This window comes from Pan troglodytes, chromosome 11, assembly GCF_028858775.2.
Source record: "Pan troglodytes isolate AG18354 chromosome 11, NHGRI_mPanTro3-v2.0_pri, whole genome shotgun sequence".
NCBI classification, from domain to species: Eukaryota; Metazoa; Chordata; class Mammalia; order Primates; family Hominidae; genus Pan; species Pan troglodytes.
Genome location: NC_072409.2, coordinates 14,989,489 through 15,016,210, shown reverse-complemented (window position 1 = coordinate 15,016,210; position 26,722 = coordinate 14,989,489). Strand labels below are relative to the sequence as shown.

At 46.3% G+C, this 26,722-nt stretch overlaps 1 protein-coding gene across 20 annotated transcripts in view; it reads right to left on the bottom strand.

Annotated features, from left to right (window-relative positions):
* Positions 1-26,722, bottom strand: part of DENND1A (DENN domain containing 1A) — a 542,971-nt gene that overhangs the window by 50,923 nt on the left and 465,326 nt on the right. For 17 of the 20 annotated variants that reach the window (XM_009457264.5, XM_054659070.2, XM_528425.9 and 14 more), the window contains 6 exons: positions 26,017-26,121; positions 25,572-25,659; positions 22,998-23,038; positions 20,537-20,608; positions 18,951-19,007; positions 8,614-8,745 (listed from right to left, as the gene is read on the bottom strand). In XM_009457264.5, coding sequence (XP_009455539.1) covers positions 8,614-8,745; positions 18,951-19,007; positions 20,537-20,608; positions 22,998-23,038; positions 25,572-25,659; positions 26,017-26,121 — 495 coding nt within the window. Of the gene's footprint in view, positions 1-7,968; positions 8,442-8,613; positions 8,746-18,950; positions 19,008-20,536; positions 20,609-21,086; positions 21,170-22,997; positions 23,039-25,571; positions 25,660-26,016; positions 26,122-26,722 lie in introns of those variants that run through there. The other 3 variants (XM_063788340.1, XM_054659079.2, XR_010148858.1) reach the window with 2 other exon arrangements.

The following is a 26,722-nucleotide window of genomic DNA, read 5'->3' as shown; positions in this document are numbered from 1 at the left end:
TCCAGGTCTCAGTGTGGAGCTTGGTGGGCAGTGAGCAATTCATCTCCATGCCCCTCCCACACTACTCTTAGGCCATCCCAACACCTAGCACATACAGGATGCTTAAATTGACCTTATAGTGCTCAAGTCCTAGAAGGAGGGATGGTCTGGAAGGTCTGGAGGGGTGGACTGAGCTTGGTCCCTAGCCCTTCTGCAGCCAACATGAACTTGGGCTGAACAGAGGTGGTACAGCTTAGAGAGCAAATTATTATTTTGCATCTGGATTTTCACTCAGCTGCTGACATTTCTCAGTTCTTCCATGGTACATCAGGAGCCCTGGCCTCACCGTGGAGCTCTCTGGCCTTCTCCAGCTCTCTATAACGAGAGGAATACCACCCGAGGAGGCCACGCTGAATGCCTAATCACATAGCTCCCGAATGTTCAACTCAATCATTATGAATGTCCAGAATCTGATTTCTCTTTTTTGATTGGCAAGTTTTTCCTCCCGAAATCAAATATGTCTGCTCAAAGGAGCAAACCCCAGCCTTGTTAACCTTTCATCAGAAAGCTGTCTCTGGGCTAGCCTGGACTCTGAAAAGGTGAGTGCACGTGGAAAGACAGGCCTAGCCAGCCACCCTCATCAGGGAGACCTGACAAATGCACCACCAATTAGGGGCCACGCTGCTCTTGGTCATGGCAGCGAATGAGTCCAAACAACTCTGGACAGCCACCCCATGGGGACCGAAGGGAGGGTAGTGTCACGGTCACCCTATAGTGGGCACAGAGGCTGGATCAGAGCAGGAGGAGCTGGAGGGAGCGGAGTGGGGAGATCACCACTGTACCTCTGCTCACTCGCACAAAGACATGGATGAGAGGGGAAGAAACAGGGGCAACGGAAAAGGAGAAATATGCTTTGGAAACAACAGGGGTTGAAAGAGAGGTGTGCAGGGTGTACTGCCTCATGGACTGTGGGCGCGTGACTGGGATGGGCAGAAAAAATGACTGGATTGTAGACCGCAATGCCCACCACTAGGTACCTTCTGCCCCAACCTGCCCCATAGCCCCTTCTTTCCACATGTTTGACTCAGGCTTGGGCAGCATTATCCACTCTTGCTGGTACCAGCTCCTGGCCTGCTCCCTCTGCCTGGTGGCACTGGGCCTCCTCTGGGCTTGGGTTTTGCCTTTCCCACCCAGAGGTGTAGGGACACAGGTCAGTTGCCATGTGTGCATGCATAGGGCCGCCCCTGAGGGACTGCGCGCTCTGAGAGCCTCGGTGAAGGCCAAGCACTGGGCAGACAGGGTTGGGTAGGAGGCAGTGTCAGCAAATGATTGACAGCCAGCTCCACTCTTGCACAATGGGGAAAGAGACTGATATTTACCAGGGGCCTGTGTGCCAGCGCTGAGCTAGGTACTAAAGGCAATATCTCATTTAATCCTTATAGCAACCTATGACGTGGACCCCTCTAGAGATGTGGAAACGGAATTTCACTGAGGCTAAGTAACTTACTGAAGGTCACCAGCTAGTGAGTGGCACAGCTGAAACTTAAGTCCAGAACTGCCCGATTCTAAAACCTGTGCTTCATCCACTCTAACTCATTGTCTCCAGGAACTGATCCACATTTGCCTTTCAGCAGGTACATCTTGGGGAAACAGGAGATTATATTTGCTTTCTCTCTCTTCTCTACAAATGGATCTTATATATGTGTGAGCCTGTGTGTGTACATGATGTGTAATGTTTTTTCAAATACCATTTGAAAGTAAGTTGCAAGCATCGTGTTACTTCACTCCACAGACTTCAGCCTGCCTCTCCTAGGAATAAAGATAAACCCCTACAAAACTATCATATTAACATTAATCCCACATCATCATCTAACATTCCAGTCCATCTTCAAATTTTCCAACTTTCCCAAGAATGTCTTTAAAGCTTTTTTTCTTTTTTCTTTTTTTAAAAAAAACAACAACACATAATCCAAGTTAGGTTCACACTTTGCACTTGGTCATGTATCCTAGTCTCTTTCACAGATAAAATCTTTACGCCTAATTTATCCTGTTGCTTGCTTCGCTTGATGTGACTCAAGGGATGATGGGCCCCTCCCTTCCCCTGACTGCTTTCCCCACTGTGCTGCTCCTGCACAGCTCTGCCCATCCTTGGGCACAGGAGAAGGGGGGTCCCAGTCCCCTGCCTCATTCCTCTCCATTCCCTTCCAGGGACACCTATGACTGACCTTAGGAACTAGGAAAAACACACAAAATAAAATGAGACAGGATCTAAATTGCTATAACACAAAGCTGTTTCTATTTGGAAACAAAATCCTTTTTTTTGAGATGGAGTCTCACTCTGTCACCCAGGCTGGAGTGCGGTGGCACAATCTCGGCTCACTGCAACCTCTGCCTCCCGGGTTCAAGCAATTCTCCTGCCTCAGCCTCCTGAGAAGCTGGGACTACAGGCACATGCCATCATGCCTGGCTAATTTTTGTATTTTTAGTAGAGACAGGGTTTCACCATGTTGGCCAGGCTGGTCTTGAACTCCTGACCTCAGGTGATCCACCTGCCTTGGCCTCCCACAGTGCTGGGATTACAGGCGTGAGCCACCACGCCCGGCCTCACTTCAAAATCCTTCTTTATGGAAAGTGAATTTGGAAATAGTTTGTGACCACTAAGGGAATGTTCATTTTTCTTCTTCAAATGAATTAGAATTACAAGCATAGCAACAGAAATGAAACCAAATAACTTGCTGAATGCACAGCAAGTGCTTCAACAACAATCAATTATTCCTTAATTTAAACATCCACACCAATAATAAAACCCCAGGATGTGCACTGACTGCCAGCTCAGTGCCAGGCCCTGCAGTGGACTTTATGGTGGGAAGGCAAGCATTAAAGAAAAATTGCAGGGCTGCGTGACAAGCAGCGTGTGCATAGTTCTGGGGTAGCACGAGGACAGAAGCAACTCACTCTTCCTAGGGGAGTTGGGAGAATTTACCAGGAGGCCTGCTCTGGGATTGGACAGGCAGGTCACAAAGGGGCCAAGGAGGAAGATGGAGTCTTTAGGAGAGGCTGGGAGCGGGGGTGAGGCGGCCACTAGTGCATGCTTACAGTAAGTGCATGCTTACAGTGGACCCGGCTTACAGTGGACCCGGCAAGGCCACATGGGGACTACAGGGAGTACCAGTTAGGAGCCTGTGAAACAGTCCAGGTGAATGATTATGCTGCCTGCATCACAGCTGTGGCAAAGGTGATGGAGAGGAGAGGATGAAGTAGTGTTCAGGGGTGGAAGGAGAGGATCTGGGGAGAAGGAGGGTGGAGTCTGGCTCTGGATGGCCAGCCTGTGTCATTCACTGGGGTGGAAGATGGAGGAGTGAGTTTGGTGGGGAGTGTATGTTCAGACCAGAGGCCTGGGGTGTGCAGTATCCTGAGAACATGGGAGCACCTGCTGGAGGTGGTGAGGAGGCAATGGCTGAAGTGAAGGGAATTGCGTGTGGCTTCCAAGCTCAGTGGGGCAAGAGGACTCTCTCAGGGCACTCAGAGCCAAGGGTGCTGAGAAGGCATTTGCTAGCTCGGCATCTTCTCCAGCCTAGCATGGGATTGGCACTAAATGACCTGGCTCATGACCCTGATGCCAGAATTCTCCATACGCAGAGACAAGCCGGCAACCACATCCCAAGAGCTGTTCCTGGGGCTGCTATCCAGACCTCCCTGCTGCAGTTCTCTGGAAGCCACGGTGGTGCTTGGTTTTGGTTTTGGTTTAACCAGCTTTTCAAACTTTACATTAAAGAGGTTTAGAAACCTTTGTTCAGATGGGAGAAGAACAGAGGCAGCACCTTTCAATACATGCTTTTTGCAATCTATCAGATTGGAAGGCAGGCAACTACTTTGTTTGCAGATCAGTCATTTGGAGGAAATACAAAGAAGGGGGCCCTGGAAGGGGTTTGCTGTGATATTCTCAGGGAAGCCTCAGTCTCTAGCCTTGGCTATCTGCACCTAGGACTAGGCTCCAGTGTCACTGAACTCACACAATCAGGCCATTCTCCTAGCAAGGAGGGAGAGCTGCACACAGCCAAGAGAAGCAGAGGTGCTGCTGCTGCTGGATTTGGAGTAGGAATTAGCTACTCATTCCAGCAACGCCGTTCCAGTGTGCCTCCTCATGTGTACGATGGGTAAAATGATTTCTTCCTCACCCGCTGATGGCAAAGTCTCAAGTCAGTGCTCACGGATGTGAAAGCATCTATGGCTCACCCATCTTATTAAATGTAGGGAGCAGAGCAGTTTCCACAGGGGTCCTCGGGAGGGAAGCCGGTCAAGGCCAGCCATTCTAACCAAGGGGTGCCCAGGGCTGCCGGCGAGGACACCGCTCACTCACTCCTTCTATAGCTGTGGGAAGGAGGAGCTTCCATTTCCTACCCTAGGAGAGAAAACCAGGGGGGAATCCTTGGCTTGGCCACGCACCCTCTTGTTCAACCCCTCCCAGAGGAAGAGGAAGAATGCCTTCCCGGGGAGTCTGGGAGAAGGAACTGAGCTCCATCACCCCTTCCAGCTCCCTCCTGGGGAGCAGCCAGGGCAACGCCCTCCCGCAGCTCCTCCTTGCTAGGAGTCTATGGGCAGCTCCAACCTGGAGAGACCTGCCATTGTCCACTTATCTCGAGTGGAGAAACGCGGTCTTCACATTCTCAGGTGAAGTGTTTGCAACATTTGCCTTCAGGTCTAATGCAATATTCTCCTTTCAGGCTTATCAATAAACACAGCTGGCACTTTTATCTCATTTGACTGTCCCCTGGGCTTTGTTTCCCAAATGATACTAAACTTGAGAAGGGGAAAACAGTAATTTAAAGCCTCTCTAAACTGCGACATCTTCCAAGGCAGGAATAGGCATTCTCAAGTTGACACTTTTGAATTCTTAAAGAAACTACGTGATCAGGAGGCAGAGGCTAACTAGAAACCTATTTACTTTGCTCTTATAAGCTGAGTGGCCTAACATATGTCTGCTTTAGAAAACAAATTATTAGCGAGTTCAGTTTGTTGACAAAATATCTTTTTTTTTTTTTTGAGACAGGGTCTCGCTCTGTCACTCAGGCTGGAGTGCAGTGGTGCGATCTCAGCTCACTGCAGCCTCTGCATCCTGGGTTCAAGCAATTCTCATGCCTCACCCTTCCGAGCAGCTGGGATTACAGGTGCCTGCCATGACACCCGGCCAATTTTTGTATTTTTAGTAGAGACAGGGTTTCACCATGTTGGTCAGGCTACTGACAAAAGCATCTTTTAATTAAAGTGTCCAACTTGGGACTATGAGGTGGACTATGACTGACTATGAAGTGACTATGACTATGAAGTGGGCCTGGAGATGAAGAGGGAGCCTCTGGGGGGCCCTGGGAGTGCTTGGAGCCTACTTCCCTCATTGTCTTTATCCCTCTGATTGGGCCTGTCCATCTGCTGGTCTGTCTCATCATTATGCCCCTCAATGGTAGGGACTGAGAACTTATTTATCTTACACATGGTAGGTCTCAACAGACAGATGAATAGATGATACTTAAATGGAGGAATGATCACAGCCTGGAAAGAGGAACTCCACTGAGGCAGAGGGCAAGGCAGCACCTTCTCTCCCCTGGCAGCAGCAGCTCTTGCCTCGACACTAAGCTCCCCTCTTGCCAGCCCCCGCTGCAGAGCTGCCGTCAGAGGTCTCCATGGAGCTGCCCTGGCTAGCTGCACAGGCACCGGCTTTGCCAGGTGGTGAGATGAAGGCAACCGTCTCAACGGTCTCCATCCCCACTGGCAAGCTAAGTCTTCTTAAAGAACGAAATCCACAGAAACACAGACCCAAGGCGAGGATTTTTTTGAGGTTAAAATAGGTGCTCTCTCTGGCTGGTTAAGATGATTTTGCCAGGGCAGGGTACAGTAGCTTTAATAGACATATCACATGGCTGCAGTCCCTGCTTGTTTTGAGAGCTGGTGTGGGCTCGAGAGGAGGTGCTGGGCTTGGGTTTCCAAGCTGGTGAAGTGGCCCTGGGCAGGTTCTCTCATGTCTCTGAGCTCCAGCTCTGGGTCAATAAAATGGGGCTAATGGTCCCTTCCTCAAAGGGATGTGGTGGAGACAACAAAAAAGATACCAAGGAGTCTGTTGGTTTCCAAAAAAAGAGAATATATATCATTAGGGCTACGTGAGTGCATTAGGTGATTCATAGATGAACACTTAAAATTGTTTTATATGTTAGGAAAAACTGGAACTAGTATATCAAGCCTATAATTTTACCAATGGCATCTCTGAAGGTGAGGCTAAGATGCTATAGATGTCAGGTCTGAGTCTTGTTTAAAGAAAACTATCAAGTAAAGAAAATAGTATAGATGGTAAGAGAGTGTGGTAAAAACTTCTGAAATGAAACTCAAGAGACTGTTCTTTGGGAAGAATATCAAGTCCTTAAAACTCGTGCCTGCCGGTAGTAGGTGCTCTAGAAACGGTACTTCTTACGGTCAACAGCCCATCAAACCAGGGACCCGGGAAAAGACTCAAGGACAACCTACCATAAGGGCAAAGCTGGAAAGAGTTAAAAGAAAGGGGTCTGTGGTTTCCCTGGCTCAAGCCCCCCTCCCTCTGCAGCTAATCTGTCACCTAATGAAGAAGGGGCCGGCATAAGTGAGCTAGCTGGCAGTTCACTTACAGCAAACTGATTAAGAATGTTCAACCAACAGCAGACTGTAGACCTTTCCAGAGAAAATAAATAGAGTGTAGACTGTATGCAAATGTGTTTGTCACTTTGACAGCACGTCTCAATTAAGGCATCTCGCGGCTGTGGGTAGGCTCTGCGGCTGCAGCTGGAAGGGAGAGCCCGCTGCATGGCTGATACTAGGGGCTTGACCTTAATCCGCATGCATGCATTAAAAAAAAAAAAATCCTGCCTTCCTGTACACTTGCATAATGCTGGCAGCCACGTGAGGGAAGTGACAAACAGGGAAAAAAAGCCACTTTCATCCTCTCCAGTTTGCAGACCTGTGAAGGCACAGACAGCTCTTATTTCAACAGAGTTTGGGGTGGCTTTTTTAATTGTTTATCCCCCACCCGTGCACACACACATACTCTTATTCTGCATTTAGCTGGGAATGACATTAAAGAATCTCTACTTCTGGCTGAAATGGAAAGAAGGTCTTTCTCCATTTCAGATAGGGCCTCCTTTTTTTGTGTTTCGAAAATGGAATGTTTAACACCATGAAATCCCTCTCCCCCGCCCCCTCTTTCTCTGTAATGGGCTCCAAACTCCAGTGAGGGGCTCCTTTCATGGGAAGGTTAGTGTGTGCAGGAATGAGGACAAAGGAAAGCAGGAAGCTGACTCTGGAATGCCACGCTGGCGACAACCAGGGGCTGTGCTTTCAGCAAACACAGCCAGGGAACTGGGGTGCAGATTGCTCCAACAGGGCCTGAGCCTGGGGCTGGGGGGAGGCAGCTCTTCAGGGGAGCAGACACCAGTGCAATTTGAAAATACTTATTAACTAAATGAGTATCACCCTGTGGATTCTTCTTTCTTGCGTTTCAATTTTTATAACATCCTTTTAAGTATAAAATCAGAAAAGGGGATGAACCTCCCCAAGTTAAAGATGTATAAACGTATATTATCTGAAAATATTGATTAGAGAAGAGTGACTTTTATGTTCCAACCAACTCACCCCTTACAGTAGTAACCTGGAGCAAGAATTTTGTGAGTTTCGTTCATTCCTGAATAGCTCAATGCCTGGTGCATAGTAGGCACCTGATAAAGGTCTGTTTAAAACAGGAATGTAGGCTTCTAGGTCCTTTACATGTGGTGAAATAGCAATCACATTTAAGATAAAAATCATGAAGACTCTTAATCATGCGTCATCTAATAAATGGCTACAGAATCAGGTGATTTAAAAATAACCTTGCAAATTCTTGTTACAGCCATATCTTGCTAAAAGAGCCATTTCTCATAAATCTCTCCAAATGACGACTTTCGCTAACCAAAAGTCAATTCAGGACAGGTAGGAAAGGGTACATAATCTTTTTTAACCAAAAATATAATTACAAGTAGGAAGGGGATACAAAATTTTAGTTTCTATACAGAGTGGAATGTTTTACTTAAGGGAAAAAAAATTAAATGGACAATTTTTCTAATGCTCAGGTAGTTGAAAACGGTTGCTTAAAAAATTGAATCTCTAGAATTGTAGCACGGGTGTTTACTCTCAGAAGCACGACTCCTGATATTGATTTTCAGGAAGTACATTAATAAAGAACTCCTAATTGATTTTTTTTAAGACTTCGCTTGTTGCCTTTTATTTGAAGGTGCAAAGAAGGGCCTGGGATGCTAAAGTGTTCTAATGAGATGCTTAGCTAACAGAGGCACCTTAAGCAGAGTGCCTTGGAGTAGGGGAGGCAGCAGTGCATTTAATGACTTCATTCAACAGTCCCGCTCATTTATGACCTCAGCCGTGCTGTCTCCTCAAAATTTTTGAAAATTTGCCTGCAAAACATGTTTGCACCAAATAAACATTTAAAGATGTGAAAACCTCCATGGAGCTGCACTGCCAAAGAGAACTAAAATGAAAAACCGTCTGCTGCATGTGCTACTGCTGCTAAAAACAAAAATAAAAAAAAAAACCAAAACGGACAGGTAGGAGGGCCAGGGTACACACCTGTCCAAAGTGGACTGTGATTGGCCGCCGGTCTTCTCGGAGCTTGGGGTCCTTGGCCTCCACCAGTGGGGACGGTGCAGTCTTTGGCAGCTGCTCTTCTGGGGTGGGGGCGCAGCCATTCTCGGCAATGTCCTGTAGGGAGAAGGATAGTCAGGGGTTGGCACTGGGGTTCTGGCACCCATGTTCCCTCTCACCCCACAACGAAGAGGCCTGCCAGGCGACTCTCTCCGTGACATTCTGAGCCTGACCTCTTGATGAAGATGGAAGGAATGGAGGGCTAACTTGGCTCTTTGACTTTTAAGAACTAGAGAAACCCAAACCATCCATGTGAAGTTATAAAGATAACATCATAATTCACAACAGTGGGGAAAACAATTATTATTGTTCATCCTACTCTCTTACACAGCCATTTTCATTTTTATATATTTACTTTGTCCACATGCAGACGTTTAAAAATTACTTGCAATCACAGCTCATGCATAATTTTATATCCTGCTTTTCCCCACTATATTATAAGCATTTTCATGTTGCTACAAAGTCATTACAAAAATAATTTTACTGAATGCATATTTCATTGAGCGGATATACAATAATTTAATATACCACGATTCAATATTCCACTACTATTGGGCATTTAGGATTCTAATTTTTTTTTAAACATTCAAAATGCCAGTGATATATACTGCAGTTTTTCTTTCTTTCATATTATTTCTTTTTATGGAAATCCCCAGGAATGAAATTACTAGGTCAACAGATATAAACATTTTCAAGGGTTTTTATTCATCCTATCAAATTGCTTTCCAATTTACACCAACTACCAACAATGGATGCATTACCAGTTTCACGGTACTTGTGAGCTGTATCATTTTAAAAATGTATCGCTAATTTAATAGGTGAAAAATTTGACTTGTTGCTTTAATTTGCATTACTTTAATTATGAGTATGGACAGTTTTTCCACATTTGTTTACTGATGATGTTGTTGTTTATGAATAAGATGTGTTTGTTCCTACCCCTTCTTACCCCTCATCTTTCTGGCAGAAAATAAAAAGATTGAAGTCTGACTCAGGACTCTATGACTTGGGAAACATTTAGGGACCAAAGAAATCTTTTTAAATCCAGAAATTTACATTTAATTTGTGCTTCTGATGACTGAAGTCAAATTATCAGGAAAAGAAAAACCACAATGTGCAAAAGGCAGGCCATGGCTCCGGTGGCTGAAGCTGGCAGCTGACTATACACGTGGGTCATTTGGAACATGGATGGGGCCACTCATGCAATAAGGGTCCCGTGTTTTATTCAAGTCAAGGAAGTTGCTTAAACCTTCATTGGAACAAGGCAGAGAATACATGTACAAATAAATATTTAAATAATCATGTTTCTTACCAAATAAAAATAACTCAGCCAGAATTATATAATGAACACAAGTTCCAATTATTTTCATTGCAAAACAAATATACACTTTGATCAACAAAACATATCCCCTTAGTACTCATTAAATTCTGCACATGAGAAACTTGATACTTGGTTGCTCCTAACTTCTCAGCTAAGAGAGAATGGTGGGACATGGAGGAAAGTAATCCCTTATTGAAAAATTATGCATTAAGGAAGAAACATATATACATCTCTAAGACTCAGTTTCCTCATCTGTGAAATGGGCATATGGTAGCATGAAGATTAAAGGAGACAGATAATACAACTGAGTGTCAAGAATATTATTAGCTATTCAGTAAATTATAGGAATTACCATACTACTACCAATTACTACCATTACTACCAATATTTGACCTCACACATCCAGCTGCCTACCAGCTGGCCTCCTTTCCTAAGGAATCAAGGCTGCCTGTAGAGGCCAGACCTGAGAAGTCTGTACTGCTTGGTAAACAACAAAGGGAGATGATGACCTCCTGGCTTTACTGGGAGGGCTTGGATCAGGTGGCCCACGTTTGATCAACCAGTCTCAGCCAGGCTGAGGCTCAGTGATGAAAGAGGCTGTCGATGGCCAAACAGAAACAGCTCTTTTGGAAAGGGGCTGTCCAAAGGTGCTCAGGTCAAGTGGAAAAAGATGGGGAGGGGTTCCATCTGTGCTAGAAAACAACAATGGGCAAAAGGGGCATTTTGGATCCAGGTGAAGATCCTACAAGATAGATATGAGAGAATGAATAAGGTCAAACATGAACAAATTCACTTTTGGTTCAGGTAAAATTTTGTGCGTGGGTGTGTGTGCCTGTTTGTGTTTGGCTGAAAAAAAAATGAAGCTGCAAGGTAATATGGTAAGAAAATCTGGGTATTAGTAGAAAACTCTAAGGTAATAGTTATTTAGAAAAAAAGAACAATTCATGTAGTAGTTTTGGAAAAAGCATCTTAGTTCACGCTTATAAGTAAAAATACTATCGTCTAGTTTTGTTTTTCCCATTAACTAGTTGTCTAATCTTTCCAATTCACTCAACCTCTCTGCACCTATTGCCTTATTTTTGCAATGGGAGACTACCACCTGCTTGGCAAACATCAAAGCTACTGGGAGAATGGGTGAAATGAGATAGGAGGAAGCTTTGAAAAATGTCACAGCACTGTGCAAATTGAACCTCAATTTGCAAAACGGAGAGAGCACCTGCTAAAAAGAAGAGTTTCCCTGTGTGGATGGCCTACCCCTGCGCTTTTCCAGACCCTTGACCTTCATTCTCACACTTAGTTCCCACAATGATCACAAGGTAAATGGGATTATCCTGCTTTTATAGGTGAGGAAATAGGGCTCAGAAGGGGTAACTTACCCAAAGCCACATAGTTAGAAGGTGGAATAACCCAGAGCTATGGGAGTCCTGGTGCTTTTATGCCCTATCAACCCATAACGACAGCACAAGTGAAGGTATTCTGAATTAAGGAGCTGCTCAAAAAGTGCTCAGATGTAATCTTCTCCTCGGAAGCTCCTGGCTACACTGATCATAGGCTGCCATGCTTAGCACTATCTTATTTTTGTATCTCTATCAACTGTAAGTTTGTTGGGGTCTGGGTTCTCTAACCTAGAGCCTTGAATCTAGCACATGCTGTCAAATAAATCTTTGTAAAGTGGAGTTAAACATTTGGAAGGGAAATGTGTCCAATACACAGATGTACCTGCGTGTCAAAAAGCAGTGCTGCACCTTCACTTATTAGAAGATCCAAAGATGCAAAAGGTTTCTTATAAAGTCCTGTGGTGCAGGCCACCAATTTATTAGCCTCTTTACTATTTCCTCCACCTGAAGAAGGACAACAGCTTCCTCTCAGGATGCCACAGGCAGCACAAGAGGAGGAGCCCAAGTCAAGGAAGAAATAAGAGGCTGGGTGTGGAGGCTCACGCCGGTAATCCCAGCACTTTAGGGGGTCGAGGTGGAAGGATCACTTGAGCCCAGGAGTTTGAGACCAGCTTGAGCAACATGGGGAAACCCCACATCTACAAAAAAATATAAAAATTAGCTGGATGCGGCAGTGTATGCCTGAATTCCCAGCTGCTTGGGAGGCTGAAATGGGAGGATCACCAGAGCTTGGGGAGGTTGAGGCTGTAGTGAGCTGTGATCAGGCCACTGCACTCCAGCCTGGGCAACAGAGTGAGACCCTGTCTCAAGAAAAAAAAAAGGTGGGGGGCATTCAAATTCTCTGTTCCATCTCCTGGTAGAGATCTTATACGTAGTAGGGAGCTAATAACAGCAACTTTTGATACCCATGATTAAAGAAACTGTGGCCTAAGCACTAATGTAGCTGTCAGCAAAGGGCTTGAGAAACAGGTACTCTCATCCCCTTCTCATGGGAATATAAATTGGCAATTTATATGAAAAACCTAAAAGATGTATATGTCCTTTGGCCCACTGCTCCCATTTTTAGAAATTTATCCTAATGAAATAATACGAATTTCTTCTAAGTCTTACCTATGTGGATATTTGTCTAGAAAAAATTGGAACTCATGTAAGGGTCCAACAATGGGAATATTAAATAATGTATATATGTCCATCAGATAAAATCTGATGTAGTCATTTAAAATAATGACATGTGGGCCTGGTGCAGTAATCCTAGCACTTTGGGAGGCCAAGGTGGGCAGATCGCTTGAGGTCAGGAGTTTGAGACCAGCCTGGCCAACGTGGTGAAACCCCATCTCTACCAAAAATACAAAAATTAGCCAGGCATGGTGGCGGACGCCTGTAATCCCAGCTATTTGGGAGGCTGAGGCAAGAAAATTGCATGAACCAGGGAGGCAGAGGTTGCAGTGAGCCGAGACTGCGCCAGGCAACAGAGTAAGACTCCGTCTCAAAAAATAAAACAAAACAAAATAAAATAAAGACATGGGGAAGAAGTATTTAGTGGTCTGGGAAATGCCCAGGATATAGTACATGAAAATGCAGGTTATAAAATGAGATTATTTTTTGTTCCTCTGATTTGCTGAGTTTTCCTCAATAAACATGAATTTTGTTTGAAACAGGAAAAAACCCGACCTTCTAAATGTCATTTTTAAAAAGCAGAAACAAGAAGCTAGCAGGAGGGTTAAACCTGCTTCTTCCCGAAGGGTCGCACAGGAGGAAGACGCCAGACAGAGCTACATATCAGGGGCCACCACAGGGTGGCAAATCTCTTCCTGGAGCCCCGAGGCTCAGCTCCGAGAGTTACGGGGGTCCTGCCAGTTCCCGTCCCTCGGTAAAGCAAGGCAGTCAGAAAGTCATTGTATTCCTATTATTTTCCTTGAGTGTTTACTGGAATCAGAAGCCATGACTATGCTCTAACCTCCAGCCCTCTGAGAAGAAGGCAGGCACGGCATATGGTAAGTCTCTGGACATGAGTCTCCATGAGAAATCGGGGAGGTAAGGACCCAGGGTCTCGGGAGACTAGAGGACAAAGAGGGTTCTGGGTGGCCTTGGGTAGGGGTTGGGGTGGGAGCTGAGGAAAGGACTTATGAGCCGGTGATGAGAGAGTAGAGCCCCAGGCCCAGGGAGGCAGACAGCAGGGCCTGCTGTGGCCCAGCGGCCAGGGCATTCCACCCCTGGGCTGCCCCCAGGCAAGGAGGTGGAAGGTTTGAAAGGTCTGAAATGTTTTAACCAAGGGAGTGACTTGGTCAGTGCTGGGTCCTACAAAGATTCCCCTGGTGGTTGTATGGACAACCTCAAGGGAGGTGATCCATTCACGCTGGACATGGTCTCCAGGTGTGTGCACGTGGGTATGTGGGCAGACTGGCTGTTCCAGATGTGGGACATAAGAAGACAGAGAGGGCCACATGCAGTGGCTCATGCCTGTAATCCCAGCATGTTGGGAGGCCGAGGCGGGCGGATCACCTAAGGTCAGGAGTTCGAGACCAGCCTGGCCAACATGGCAAAACCCCGTCTCTACAAAAATACAAAAATTAGCCAGGTGTGGTGGGTGCCTGTAATCCCAGCTACTCGGGTGGCTGAAGCAGGAGAATCACTTGAACCTGGGAGGTGGAGGTTGCAGTGAGCTGAGATCACACCACTGCACTCCAGCCTGGGCAACAGAGTGAGACGCCATCTCAAAAACAAACAAACAAAAGACAGACAAAAGGGAAACTCTCAATTATTCAGTGCCTACTAAGTGTTGCTGTCTCAACACATTATCTCTTCTACTCCTTCCAACGATCCAGCAAAAACCTGTATTTCCCCTAGTTTACAGATGAGAAAAACTAGGTTCAGTGAGGTCGTGTAACTTACCCAAGGTCACATAGTTAATATCCTACACAACCAGCACTGAGTCCCGCTTGCCTGCCTCAGAAGCCCAAACAACACATCACCATGTGGGGGAGTTGAAAAGCCCCTATGGGCAGAGGCCTTCCCGTCTGACTCATGCTGCGGGTGTGAGAACTCCCGTCTCCATTTACAGACTCGTGCCGCACCCTTCTTTTCCCAGGCCACCTCACAGCACAGCAAATGCAAATTAAAATATGAATATTGATATCAAAATAGTAACCAAGGTTGGAATTTCTGTGATTGAGGCTGCAGCGTATTTTAATGTGTCGGGAGACAGGGAGCTGACAGTTGTGTGATAAGGTGTGAAAATGTCTGTTCTACAAGTCTACCTAGCTCTCCCGGCCCCACGCATGCTTACTCACTCCCTTCAATGGGAACAGTTTGGCCAGAAATTTAAGCCTCTGTGAAACCAACTGTGAATTTGCTCCTTTCAATCACAGAGACTCTAAATCAACGAGCTCGATTTGTCTTAAAGATCAAAGATTTGTAATCCCAGCACTTTGAGAGGCCTAGGAGGGAGGATCACTTGAGCCCAGGAGTTTGAGACCAGTATGGGCAACACAGCAAAACTCTGTCCCTAAAAAAAATTAGCCAGGCATGGTGGTGCATGCCTGTCGTCCTAGCTACTCTGGAGGTTGAGGCGGGAGGATCCCTTGAGCCTGGGAAGTCAAGGCTGCAGTGATTGTGCCACTGCACTGGGAGACAGAGTGAGACCCTGTTTCAGAACAAAGAAAAACAAAATAAAAAAAAGAAAAGAAGAAGATCAAAGATTCAGAAACTTTACAAAGGGCTGTGAAATGGGCCCATTTGGCTAAATCATTTTGATACCGAAGAAAAAAGAGAAAAATTTCAGGGGTTCCTCAATAGGCAAAAGAGGACATCCCTACGTGCCTATCTTAACGTTGCCTGCAGGTGAGGAGAAATGGATTTGCAGCCACTGCTTTTAAAGCAGGGCATTCTCATGCCAGCCCTGCATGGTGCTGCAGTGGGATGCAATTTGTTGACAGTCATGAGCCCATCCAGGAGGCATTCTTCTGGCAGGGAGACACTCCAGATGAAAGCACTACACTCTTCCTTAGAAAGCAATGGCTGGGTAGCATCTTTGCCATTTCTTCTTTTTCCCAATTTTGAGCAAGTCAGACTTCAAAGGAGGCCAAGCTATAGAAGAACCTGACCACCTTGCTCCATTTATCTAGAGAAATATGTTATCCATCCTTCTTTTTTTGTTGTTGGGTTGAAGCAGAGCAGGTATGGAATAAAGTCACACCATCGGATCTATTAACAATTATTTGCCAATGGTCACACAGATATCCCCAAAGCTCCAATTTCAAATGCTTTGAAAATCTGCAGCACAAATGAACAAGGGATGGAGAAGGGGCCCGGCTCAGTCATATTAGAGATGGACCCTCCATACACCATGGTGACCTCTCCACAGGTCGGCCCCACATTTTCTATTTGCAATTCAAACCCAAGGCGAGGGTGAAGAGGGCAAGCTTGGGTTCTTGATTATATCTGCAAGGTCACCATTGCTATGCAGAGTTAGAGGAGGCCAGGTGGCAACCCAGCACATTTGAAAATTGGATCTTTGTTGGAAACTGCCTCGATTTCATGGCAGAAACCAAACTTGAGATGTCTATATTAGAGGCATCTGGGGAGTCACGAGGTACATTCGTTGCCAGATAAAGGGGAGGAGGGAAAGGGGAGAAGGACAAAAAAAAAAAAAAAAAAAACCAAGGAAATATTTTCTACTGCTATGTGAGAGATCAGGTGCAGCCAAATCCTAAATTAGCTCAAGAAAGGGCGCTGGAGAGTGCTGGAGCCCCAAGTCCCGTAGATGCGAACAATGCTAGAGTTTCAATTACAAAATAGCTCTCTTCCAAGAACAACTGCAAAATATCAAGTCTGTGGAAATCTGTACGACCGAAGGGGGGAAAAGTGAAAATTGAAAAGGGTGCACTAATAGATCTGTCAACAGTCCGATGGTGACAAGCCACATTTCTATAAAATGCCTTCACCATTTGTGTCACCTGAAATGTACTGACACTCTCTATAGAACATTATCTCCTGAAGCTATTCTTGAAAAGACTGGCAGGGGGAAGGGAAGGGGAGGGAGACATCTGCTTTAGATACTATCAAGGAACAGAAAGGGAGAGAGAGTGGAAGGAAAGTGATCTAGATTGTTTAAACAAATCTTTGAACAACCACATTAAAAAATCTGAGCTTAACTGGTTATTTGCAGAAATGTTACTTATCATAAGAAGGGGATTTTCCTAAGGCCAGAGGCTTGCACATACAAGTAGGGAGGTAAGGTGATGTCTGTAGCTTAACGGTCTGCAGAGAGTGGATCTGACCAATGAGGGCGCATGGGGCCTTTGCCTGAGGAGGGACCCCTTTCTTTGCTTACTTCAGGGGATATTCTGATACCAACGAGCCTACGATCCAGGCATCAAGGAGGGAAAACTCTCCGCTCCCTGCCACTCCATTTTATATCTGCAATCCATTTCAGCTACATGCAACTGGGATGGGAGATAAAAAGGTATATTTAGGGACTTAAATAACATCCAAGTAAAGAATGCCACCTGCCAGTCTCTGGCAGGGTGCAAACAGACTACAGTTTAAGGTCTATCTGGATTTACATTACAGAGCTTTTATTTCAGGATGTGAATCTCAGCTGTTAAAAATCCACTCTCAGCTGAAACTAAGAATTTAAATGCTTAGAGCAAATTATTTTCCAATTAAAAGAAAGGAATCAATTCCTTCGACCCTTTCAAGTTAATTAGAGGTCCTTTCTGACTTCAGAAAATTAAAACTGCTTTCAATTTTTTAAAAATTGCAGAGCTAGACAAAGGGCCTTATTAGAGTGGTACGTTTGGGGGCATAGGGATAATGAAGTAGGTGATCCCAAACATCTTTTGGAAAACAAAACACTTGTTTGAGGAAGGCAGTGTGCAATGCAGTAGCGGTAAGAACACACAGCCACCAGAAGTCGATGGAGCTAGAATCCAATTCTGGCTCTGCTAGGCTCAAGGTGGCCCTGGGCAAATGACTTCACTTCTGAACTGTGGTCTGTTTACTCACGAAATGGGAACAATACTCCACAGGGCTGTTCTGAGGATTAAGTGTGAAAGCTCCTAGTCTGGACCACCCTTAAGAGGAGCTTAAAGAAGGGTGGCAACAGGCCAGACACGGTGGCTCACACCTGTAATCCCAGCATTTTGGGAGGCCAAGGCAGGTGGATCACGAGGTCAGGAGATCGAGACCATCCTGGCCAACATGGCGAAACCCCGTCTCTAATAAAAATACAAAAATTAGCCAGATGTGGTAGCACGTGCCTGTAGTCCCAGCTACTTGGGAGGCTGAGGCAGGAGAATCACTTGAACCTGGGAGGCGGAGGTTGCAGTGAGCTGAGATTGCACCATTGCACTCCAGCCTGGCAACACAGTGAGACTCCGTCTCAAAAAAAAAAAAAAAAAAGGTGGCAACAATAATTATGATGTAATTATGATGATGGCATTCATAATAATATAAAAAAGCCCTCCCTCTTACAGTAACCTCACTGTCTAAGTCCAGAAATTCAATCTGGGGGCATAAAAAGGAATGAATTAATGGCACTTGCAGCAGCCTGGATGGGATTGGAGACTCTTATTCTAAGTGAAATAACTCAGGAATGGAAAACCAAACATTGTATGTTATCACTCACAAGTGGGAACTAAGCTATGAGGATGCAAAGGCGTAAGAATGAGACAATAGACTTTGCGGACTCGGGGAAAGGCTGGGAAGGGGGTGAGGGATAAAAGACTACAAATTGGGTTCAGTGTACGCTGCTCAGGTGATGGGTGCACCAAAATCTCACAAATCTCAGCTAAAGAACTTACTCATGTATCCAAATACCACCTGTTTCCCCCAAAGGCTATGGAAATAAAAAAATTAAAATAAAATAAAATACAAAAGAAGTCAGATAAAAAAAGGAAAAAAAAAAAAAAAAAAGGAGATTCAGGCTGGGGGAATCTTAGCCAGGACATAGCTGGGATGATATCCCACTTTTACTGACGGCTGGTGAAGACAATCAGAGCCCTCCCCTGCCCACTCAGAGTCTCAACAGCGCCCACTGGGTTCTGCTCACTTGGTCCCCCAGGGTGAGGTAAGCCCACGGCATTCTGCTCAGCCCCACCCCCTATGCTGTGTCTGGGCGGTGGCCACGTGCATGCTGGACCATGGCAATCATTCCCTAGAGATGCTCCTTGGTTTTGGTTACAACCGGCCCTGGGGCAGAGGTCAGCCATAGCGGGTGGGCAGGTGCCAGATGGGAACACCAAGCCAATTTCTATAGACGCCTGTGAACTCAGGCCTGGTGGGGTGGGCAAGGGACAGCCCGACAGTGGCAACTCTGAACTTGCTCGCCTTTGTGGGTTTAAGCCAGAGTCTTAATGTTATTTGAAGACAGTTTTTTGTCTGTGAATATTTATAACAGTGTGAAAACTCCCGGACAGCTGGTAATGCATTTTGAAGTGTGTTAACAACACTGTATCAAACAGCCCTCTATTGATCCCCTCATACTTTTTTGTGGCCATGCATTTCATACATGGTGCTTATACATTTTGAATAAGAACTTCAAGTACCTTTTGCTTCAAGCGGTTTTTCACCTCTTTTATTCCCATTTTTGCATGATCTTTTGCCTGCATGAAAAATTAATTTAAGTTAAGATTCCCTTTCTGTTTCCAGCAGGGACTATGCTTGATTTCAGTCCGTCGAGAATCACCTTCTCTGATTACTAGAAAAAGGAAGGAAAAATGGGATCATCAAGTCGAAAACATAATGGCTATGAAAACAAATACAACGGTAAAAGGTTAAAAAAAAACCCTTAAAGAGGCTGCAGAGATTTTATTTTCTGCATTTTGATGGCACAGATTTTTTTTTTTTTCTTTCCCTTCCAAAGCCCTTCTTCTGCTCTCTATAATTATTTATCTCAGCAGCCTGGTGACAGCTACCAGTAAGAGTACGGCAGCCATGTTTCTGGCTGGAAGATTCAGAATATCCACTCTATTTCACCAGGGCAGGGCCCCAGGACCAATTTTCTGCCCAGGCTGAATGGCCAGAACAGACACATTGCTGGGTTTCTACAGTGCCATTTCCTAAATCTCATTTTGGCAGACACCCTGGCTTTGATTTCAGGTCATTTTAGACCTGTGTGGTTCTGCTGGCAGCCACCCATCCTGCTAAAATAACTACAGCTTAAGCACAGAGAGGACTAACAAAATTAAAAATGGAAATAAAATAAAACCACCCCGCTTCAGTGGCTCACGGTCAAATTAGCAAGCAAGAGAAGTCACAAGAAAAAATACTTGATGCTTGTGAAAGATGGAGCGCCGGGAACAGATGTGCTCTCCTATTTTCACTCCACTGTGGACACCAGTCTTACAAATAATGCATTTCCTATAGGGCAGTGATCAGAGAGATGATGAAGAATTTGGGACAAAAATTAAGTGGTGTATGCCACCACGAACACGCTTCAGGAAACTGCAAAGGAGCTGCTTTATTTTGACCCAATAATGGGGATTCCTGCAGGAAGGCTTTGCCAGACACCAGATAGACCATGCTTCCGGGTCTCAGAAACAGAGGCAGGGTGCAGCCACCTAGTCTACATTTTAAAAGCTAAAACCAGTAGCCTCCCATTTCTGTACTGTGGCAAATGTGAGCACCAACACTATAAATTAAAAATGTCACTGAACCGGTTATAATAATCTGCTAAATAATTTGAAGAACATTGAGACCTTTAGGAAAGAGCTCAGCAGCCTGAGTCATCTCTGCAATAGAGGACAAGGTATACTTAAGAGTCTCATCGCTTGGCTGGGTGCAGCAGCTCATGCTGGTAATCCCAGCACTTTGGGAGGCCGAGGCAGGAGGATTGCTTGAGCCCAGGAGTTCAAGACCAGCCTGGGTAACATACTGAGACCTGTCTCTCCAAAAAAAAAAAAAAGCCAGGCGTGGTGGTGCACACCTGTAGTCCTAGCTACTGGGGAGGCTGAGGTGGGAGGATTGCTTGAGCCCTGGAGGTCAAGGCCTCAGTGAGCTGTGATTGCACCACTGCACTCCAGCCTGGGCAACAGAGCAAGACCCAGTTTCAAAAGTAAGTAAATAAATAAAGAGTCTCATCATGCTAAGGGACTGATCTGTTTTGGCTCCTGACAGCAAGACCAGTACTTACGAACTTGTAGACAGTCTTCATGGCCGGATTTGCTTTGGTCTTTACAGTATTCAGAATTGCTCCACTTCCTTTCTATAATAAAAACGTCAATTAGCAATTTGGGCTGAAGACAGAGTCATCCAACACCAACAAAGACTGCTTCTCTTCAATCGAGTTAAGCAACATTTGAAAGGTATGTAGATGCACATCGAGAAATAGGCCTGGATGATAACTGGTCCCTGCCAGTCAGTTATGGTCATGACGGAAGGACTCTCGGTGGGAGCTGTGGGTGGGTGTGTGTGGACTGGGGATGAGGAGTGTGAATGGGCGGAGGGAGACTCTAGACTCAGTGCTCTGCTTGGCACCTGTTCCCTGGCTGGAGGGAACTGCATCACAGGCTGCCTAAGGCAAGGGCTTCCCTATGGGCATCTGTGGCTTTTCAAGATATTTTAGTTACCACGGGTGACACTCAGGTAAGTTTAATAACCGTGGACTCCATAGCTGACACCAAGCCGGGGCAGAAAGTGGGGCCCTGATCAGCCAGGATCGTTGGGAAATACATTGCCCTCACCGTGCAACTTCCTTTTCTTTCCTTGGTTTTCTGTGGTGTTTTTTTAAATCTCTCTGGTAGGCTGCCTTCCTTAACATCTAAATCTTGAAAAAAGGAAAGAATGAATAGCCACAAATGTTCACCATGGCTTTAGTTAAATCCAACACAGCAATTTCTCGCTCACTTTCTTTAGGAGCAAAAGTGGGAGGAAGGAGGAGGGAAGGCCTCCCGCTCCTAAAGAGGCAGTGGAGGGACCTGAAGTGCACAGGGCACGTTTTCATAGCTGTCCGTGAATCCATTTCTCAGTCTCATCCCTGCAGACACGTCGTGAGGGTTCTGAAGGCACCAGGCCAAGGGAGGCCTGATCTCTGCCTTCCAAAACCTCCAGTTGGAGAGGCAGGACAGCACAGTAAATAATTACAACAGCGTGTGATGACGGCTGTAATGGCTGTGTGCACAGGGAGCGTGGAGACTTGGAAGATCAGGGAAGGCCCTGGAGGATGAAACACTGGACCTGGTCCATGAAGGATAAATAGGAGTTGATGTAGGAGACAGGAGGAGAACATTCTAGGGACAGGAAATAGCACATAAAAGAAAGTGCAGAAGCTGAAAAGCCATGGCGTATGCTGTAACAAGTGGCTGCTGTACTGCGCCATGACACACTCCCATGAGTGTATCATCAGAGAAGCAGTAAGTGAGGCTGGGAGGCCAGATGGGGCCAGCTCGTGAAGGGCCCGGAATGCCAGGCTAAGGGGTCTACACTACGGAGCGTTTTTAATCAAATTCATCACAGAATCAGGTCTGTGGTGGTTTAAAAAAACTGATTCGGATGGAGAGAGGCTGGAACCAGTGGGTACCTAAGAGAATAAGATATAGTAATATAATTATCGGTCTTAACTTTTAGCACAGTTTTTGGTAACTGCCCACATTAGAAATTTTGAGCTTTAATTAAAAACATTACAATTTGACCTAGAAAGCATTCTATGTTGTAGGACAATGGGAAATTTTCACCCACTCATTTATTCCATACTGCTTTCCAAAATTACTCAGTATCCCATTTAAATGGTCCTTTGGAGTATTGAAACTCCCTTTATCAATCAATCAACAAGTCCTTATTACTCCTCTCTGATTTGCCAAGTGCTGTGTTTGGCCATACAAGAGGAACAAAGGAAGTCTTTCATGAAGGAATTGCTTACTCTCCGCCAACTGCAGCCACTTCCAAGGGACTCGCCTGGCAGCAGTGCACTGACGCATTAGCAGGAGGGAACACTTATCACTTGATGCTGGAGTTGCCTGCTTCGTGCCCGCCTCCCCAGCAAGACAGGGAGCTCCCGCAGGGCAGGGCCTGTACCCTGCTCCCTGCTGCATCCCCAGTACCCAGCAGGGTGCCTGGCACACAGTAGGCCTTCAGGACACCTCAATTATAAACTGATGGAAGGGAAAGGCAAGATTTCGAATTCTTTAGAGACGTTGGAAGCCCTATGCCCCTGGCTCCTGACACATCAAGACACTTCACAACAACAGTCAACCTCCCAGTGATGTGTTCTCCATCTTCCCAGGAGCTTTGCTGTGAAAGAGGTTACACAGCAGCAATTTTTGGTTTGCCCATGATCATGACAATTGCTCTGGCCCTAGAAGGAGACCCCCCCGAATGCTCTAAGACAGCAACATTCCATTCAGCTCTCCTTGGCTGGTTTCCTGCAGAGGAGGAAGCCTCTCATGCCTTTTTCAGCCCCCACCAAGTGATGGCTTTGGACAATCCCACCCTTCTAGTCTCCATCTGGCATGAGAAGAGCCTGGCTTTACAAACAAAGGCATCTCCAGCAGAGAGAATGGAGTGCTCCGGGATGGAAGGGGAAGCACAGGGAAGCGGAAGGCTGCCAGGAAGCTAAGGAGGGAGTCCAGGGGGCTCAGAATTGGGTGCATGCTTACCCGGACAGTGGAGAGCCACTGATGGTACAGTTTGTCACTGCCTGGGGAAAGAGAATTCAGAGAAGCTGTCACTTAAAGATGTGATTTGTCCTTGGGAGTCCTTAAAATTGCTTTTTTTTTTTTTTTTTTGAGACGGAGTCTCACGCTGTCTCCCAGACTGGAGTGCAGTGGTGCGATCTCAGCTCCTGGGTTCAAGCAATTCTCCTGCCTCAGTCTCCCGGATTACAGGTGCCTGCCACCACACCTGGCTAATTTTTGTATTTTTACTAGAGACGGGGTTTCACCATGTTGGCTAGGCTGGTCTCGAACTCCTGACCTCAAGTGATCCACCCGCCTTGGCCTCCCAAAGTGCTGGGATTACAGTCGTGAGCCACCACGGTTGGCCGAAATTGCTTTCAGCATTCAGGACTTGGAGAACCCGGTGGAGGGTCCCATGTCCTGTTCTTAAAGGAGGCGGCAGCGAGTCACTGCCAGAGGGTTTCCTTCTCAAACAGAGCTGATCATGCAGTACCCTGACTGCAAACTCAGCAGCCACCTCACTGCCTGCTGGCTGGAGGTCAGGCTCCGAGGCAGCCGTGCCACTCTCCTCCAGTCGCGCCTCACGGCCTCTCCATCCTGTGCTGCTGTGATGCTGCACCACCTTATGTCCCACCACGGGGAACTACTTAAGGGACCACGGGGTCCGTAAACCAGCATCCTCGCAGGCCTGCAGGCCCTTGCAAATGCCGCTCCCTTGCCTAGTCACCACGCCCTACTCTCTCTGCTTAGTAAACTTGACAGCTCAGATGTGATGTCCTCTGGAGGCTTCTCCTTCCTCTGAACAGCCCTCGGGAATAGGTAACAGCCACTGAGACATCCATACTCTGGGAAGTACTGTGAGGGGCACCAGAACAGGAACCCCCAGGGCTGTGTGTCCCATTGAAAGGACCCTGCTGGACACACATTGAACCCTCGGAGAGTGAGACAGAAAGAAAATGGATGTGTTGTTGGTAAACTCTGTTCATTTTAAATGGTGGGTCTTAACCTACTGAATAAGTGAACTCAGTTTAACAACATCTAAAGCCTTTCTTCCTGGAACTCACATGCAACCGTTAGAACACAACTCCAGCCCAGCCTCCTTTGTCACGCCCTCACATTACACAGCGAGGATTAACACAGCCCTAGTCTAACTGCACCGAAATGTGTTTCTACTCCTTTTCCTGAATTGGTTTAATTTCTGATTGTCTTTAGTCATGCATTTCTCTCTCCTACCTAACACTCCTTGAGGGCAGAACTGGGTCCTCCGCTTTTTACTCTATGGGGCTCTGGACCTAGCAGGTGTTCAGGAAATGCTTATCAGTGACTGGCTATTGCTGTTTGTAGACTTCATGGTGATTTTCTTAACTGTGCTCTCCATGCAGCACAGGCTGGGAGGGCCTGCAATGTTTATAGGTGTATACTGTGCCTTGCTCTGTGAGCTTACAAACTGCCAATTGGATTATCACAGTAGTCCAGAATAGACACACACCCAGCAATAAAAGGGGGCCAGCAGCATGGGTGTTATTTTGCATCTGGTTTTGCCTTCGCTGCCAAAGACTGAGGCGATGGGATTTGGAAAGAGGGTCAGACTGGGATTCAGGAGGTAGACTCAGCCACCAACACCTCTCTGGGCCTTAGATGCCTCCTCTGAAAAATGAGAAGACAAGACCTTCAGTTCTTCAGATCTGCAGGGACCAGGCACTCAACAATAATTTGTCATATTTTAAAGAAACAGGGCTGGGTACGGTGGCTCACACACCTGTAATCCCAGCACTTTGAGAGGCTGAGGCAGGTGGATCACCTGAGGTCAGGAGTTTGAGACCAGCCTGACCAACATGGCGAAACCCTGTCTCTACTAAAATACAAAAATTAGCTGGGCGTGGTGACACGTGCCTGTAATCCCAGCTACTCGGGAGTCTGAGGTGGGAGAATCACTTGAACCTGAGAGGCAGAGGTTGCAGCAGTGAGCCAAGATCGTGCCACTGCACCCCAGCCTGGACAACAGAGCAAGACTCTGTCTCAAAAAAAAAACAAAAAACAAAAACAAAAAAAAACTTACTGCACACAGTCCCCATGCCAGGAACTGTCCTGGATGACTGCACAAACCTTTCCTCATGTACTCTGATTTAATCTCAACAGGAATCCTGTGAGGTGGGACACGGTACCCTCAGGACATGGATAGGAACTTTAGCTACAGAAGGGGAAATGACTCAACCAGGGTCTTGCAGCTTGTGAGGAGGCAGAGTCCTAACTTGAATCCAGGCCTCCTAACTGAATACTGCATGTGCTTCCCAGTGGACCACGCTGGCTACTACTTTAACTAGACTTTGTCTACACAGGGGAAGCAACTGATCCTAGGCTGGGCGACTTCATATGGGCCAGTGTGCACTTTGTCAGAAAACGAAGAGGAATTCTTCAAACATTTCAAGGCCAAGCTTGAAAGCAGTCTCTTCCTAAGCCCCAATAAAGGAAAAGCAAGTCACTGCCCCTCCTTGTCAAATATGCCCTAAATGATAGCAGCCTGCAGCCCCGGAAGGAAAATCAGTTGCTTCTCACCAGCGTACTCGCCCATGTTGATTTCCTCTTCAAAAACATCACTGAAACCTTCGCCGGAATTGAGAAGATCTAATCGACCATCAATAAACTATAGAAAGAAAGAACAAAAGCACAACAGCTCATACAAAGAAAAGGGGGAAAAACCATTCAGCTGGGCACCTTACTGTATCCAAGGTAGGAGTTTTCAAAAAGTAAGGTTCAACAGGCAAGTTTCTTTCTAAAATACCGGCTGCATATTTATGATAACTTGGAAAACCACATGGCAGATTTGCAAAGGGTCTGTCTGGTCAGTGACTGCTCTCTTCATCCAATCCCCCTCCCCTGAGCCTCTTTTGCCTGGGGCCTGAGTCCCATCCATGCCTGCGGCCTCAGTGCTTAGAGTGGAGACAGCTGCAGAAATCCCCGCCAGGGAGCCAGACCCAGGCCAGACCAGGGAGGGAGGCACCTGCTTGAAGAGCTGCAGCTGTGTGGCGTTCTGCAGGAACTGCCTCATGGCTCCGGAGCGGTAGTGGGACACGAAGGCTTCCTCACAGAAAGTGATCGGCTCCTCCTGGGAAGTGCAGAGGGGAGAGGTGGGTCAGTGGCACGGTGCAAGAGCCATCAGTTTTGAAATTCCTATTTGCAGAGCTTCTCCATCTGCTATTTTTTTTTCTTTTCCTTTTTTTTTTTTTTTTTTTTTTGAGATGGAGTCTCACTCTGTCACCCAGGCTGGAGTACAGTGGTGCCATCTTGGCTCAGTGCAACCTCTGCCTCCCAAGTTCAAGCGATTCTCCTGCCTCAGCCTCCCGGGTAGCTGGGATTACAGCTGCCCCCCACCACAAGTGGCTAATTTTTGTAGTTTTAGTAGAGATGAGGTTTCACCATGTTGGTCAGGCTGGTCTCGAACTCCTGAACTCAAGTGATCCACCCATCTTGGCCTTCCAAAGTGCTGGGATTACAGGTGTGAGCCACCGTGCCTGGCCCCCATCTGCTAACTTTTCTAACCCTCTGATAGTTAGAAATAGCTAGCTATTTCTAACTATCTAATATTATTATCTAATAACAGAAATATCTAACTATTTCTAACTAGCTAATAGTGAAGTAGCCATTATCAAGAAATTCATTTTCTTTTATGGATGAGGAAGCTGTTTCAGAGAGGAAGAGTCATCCCG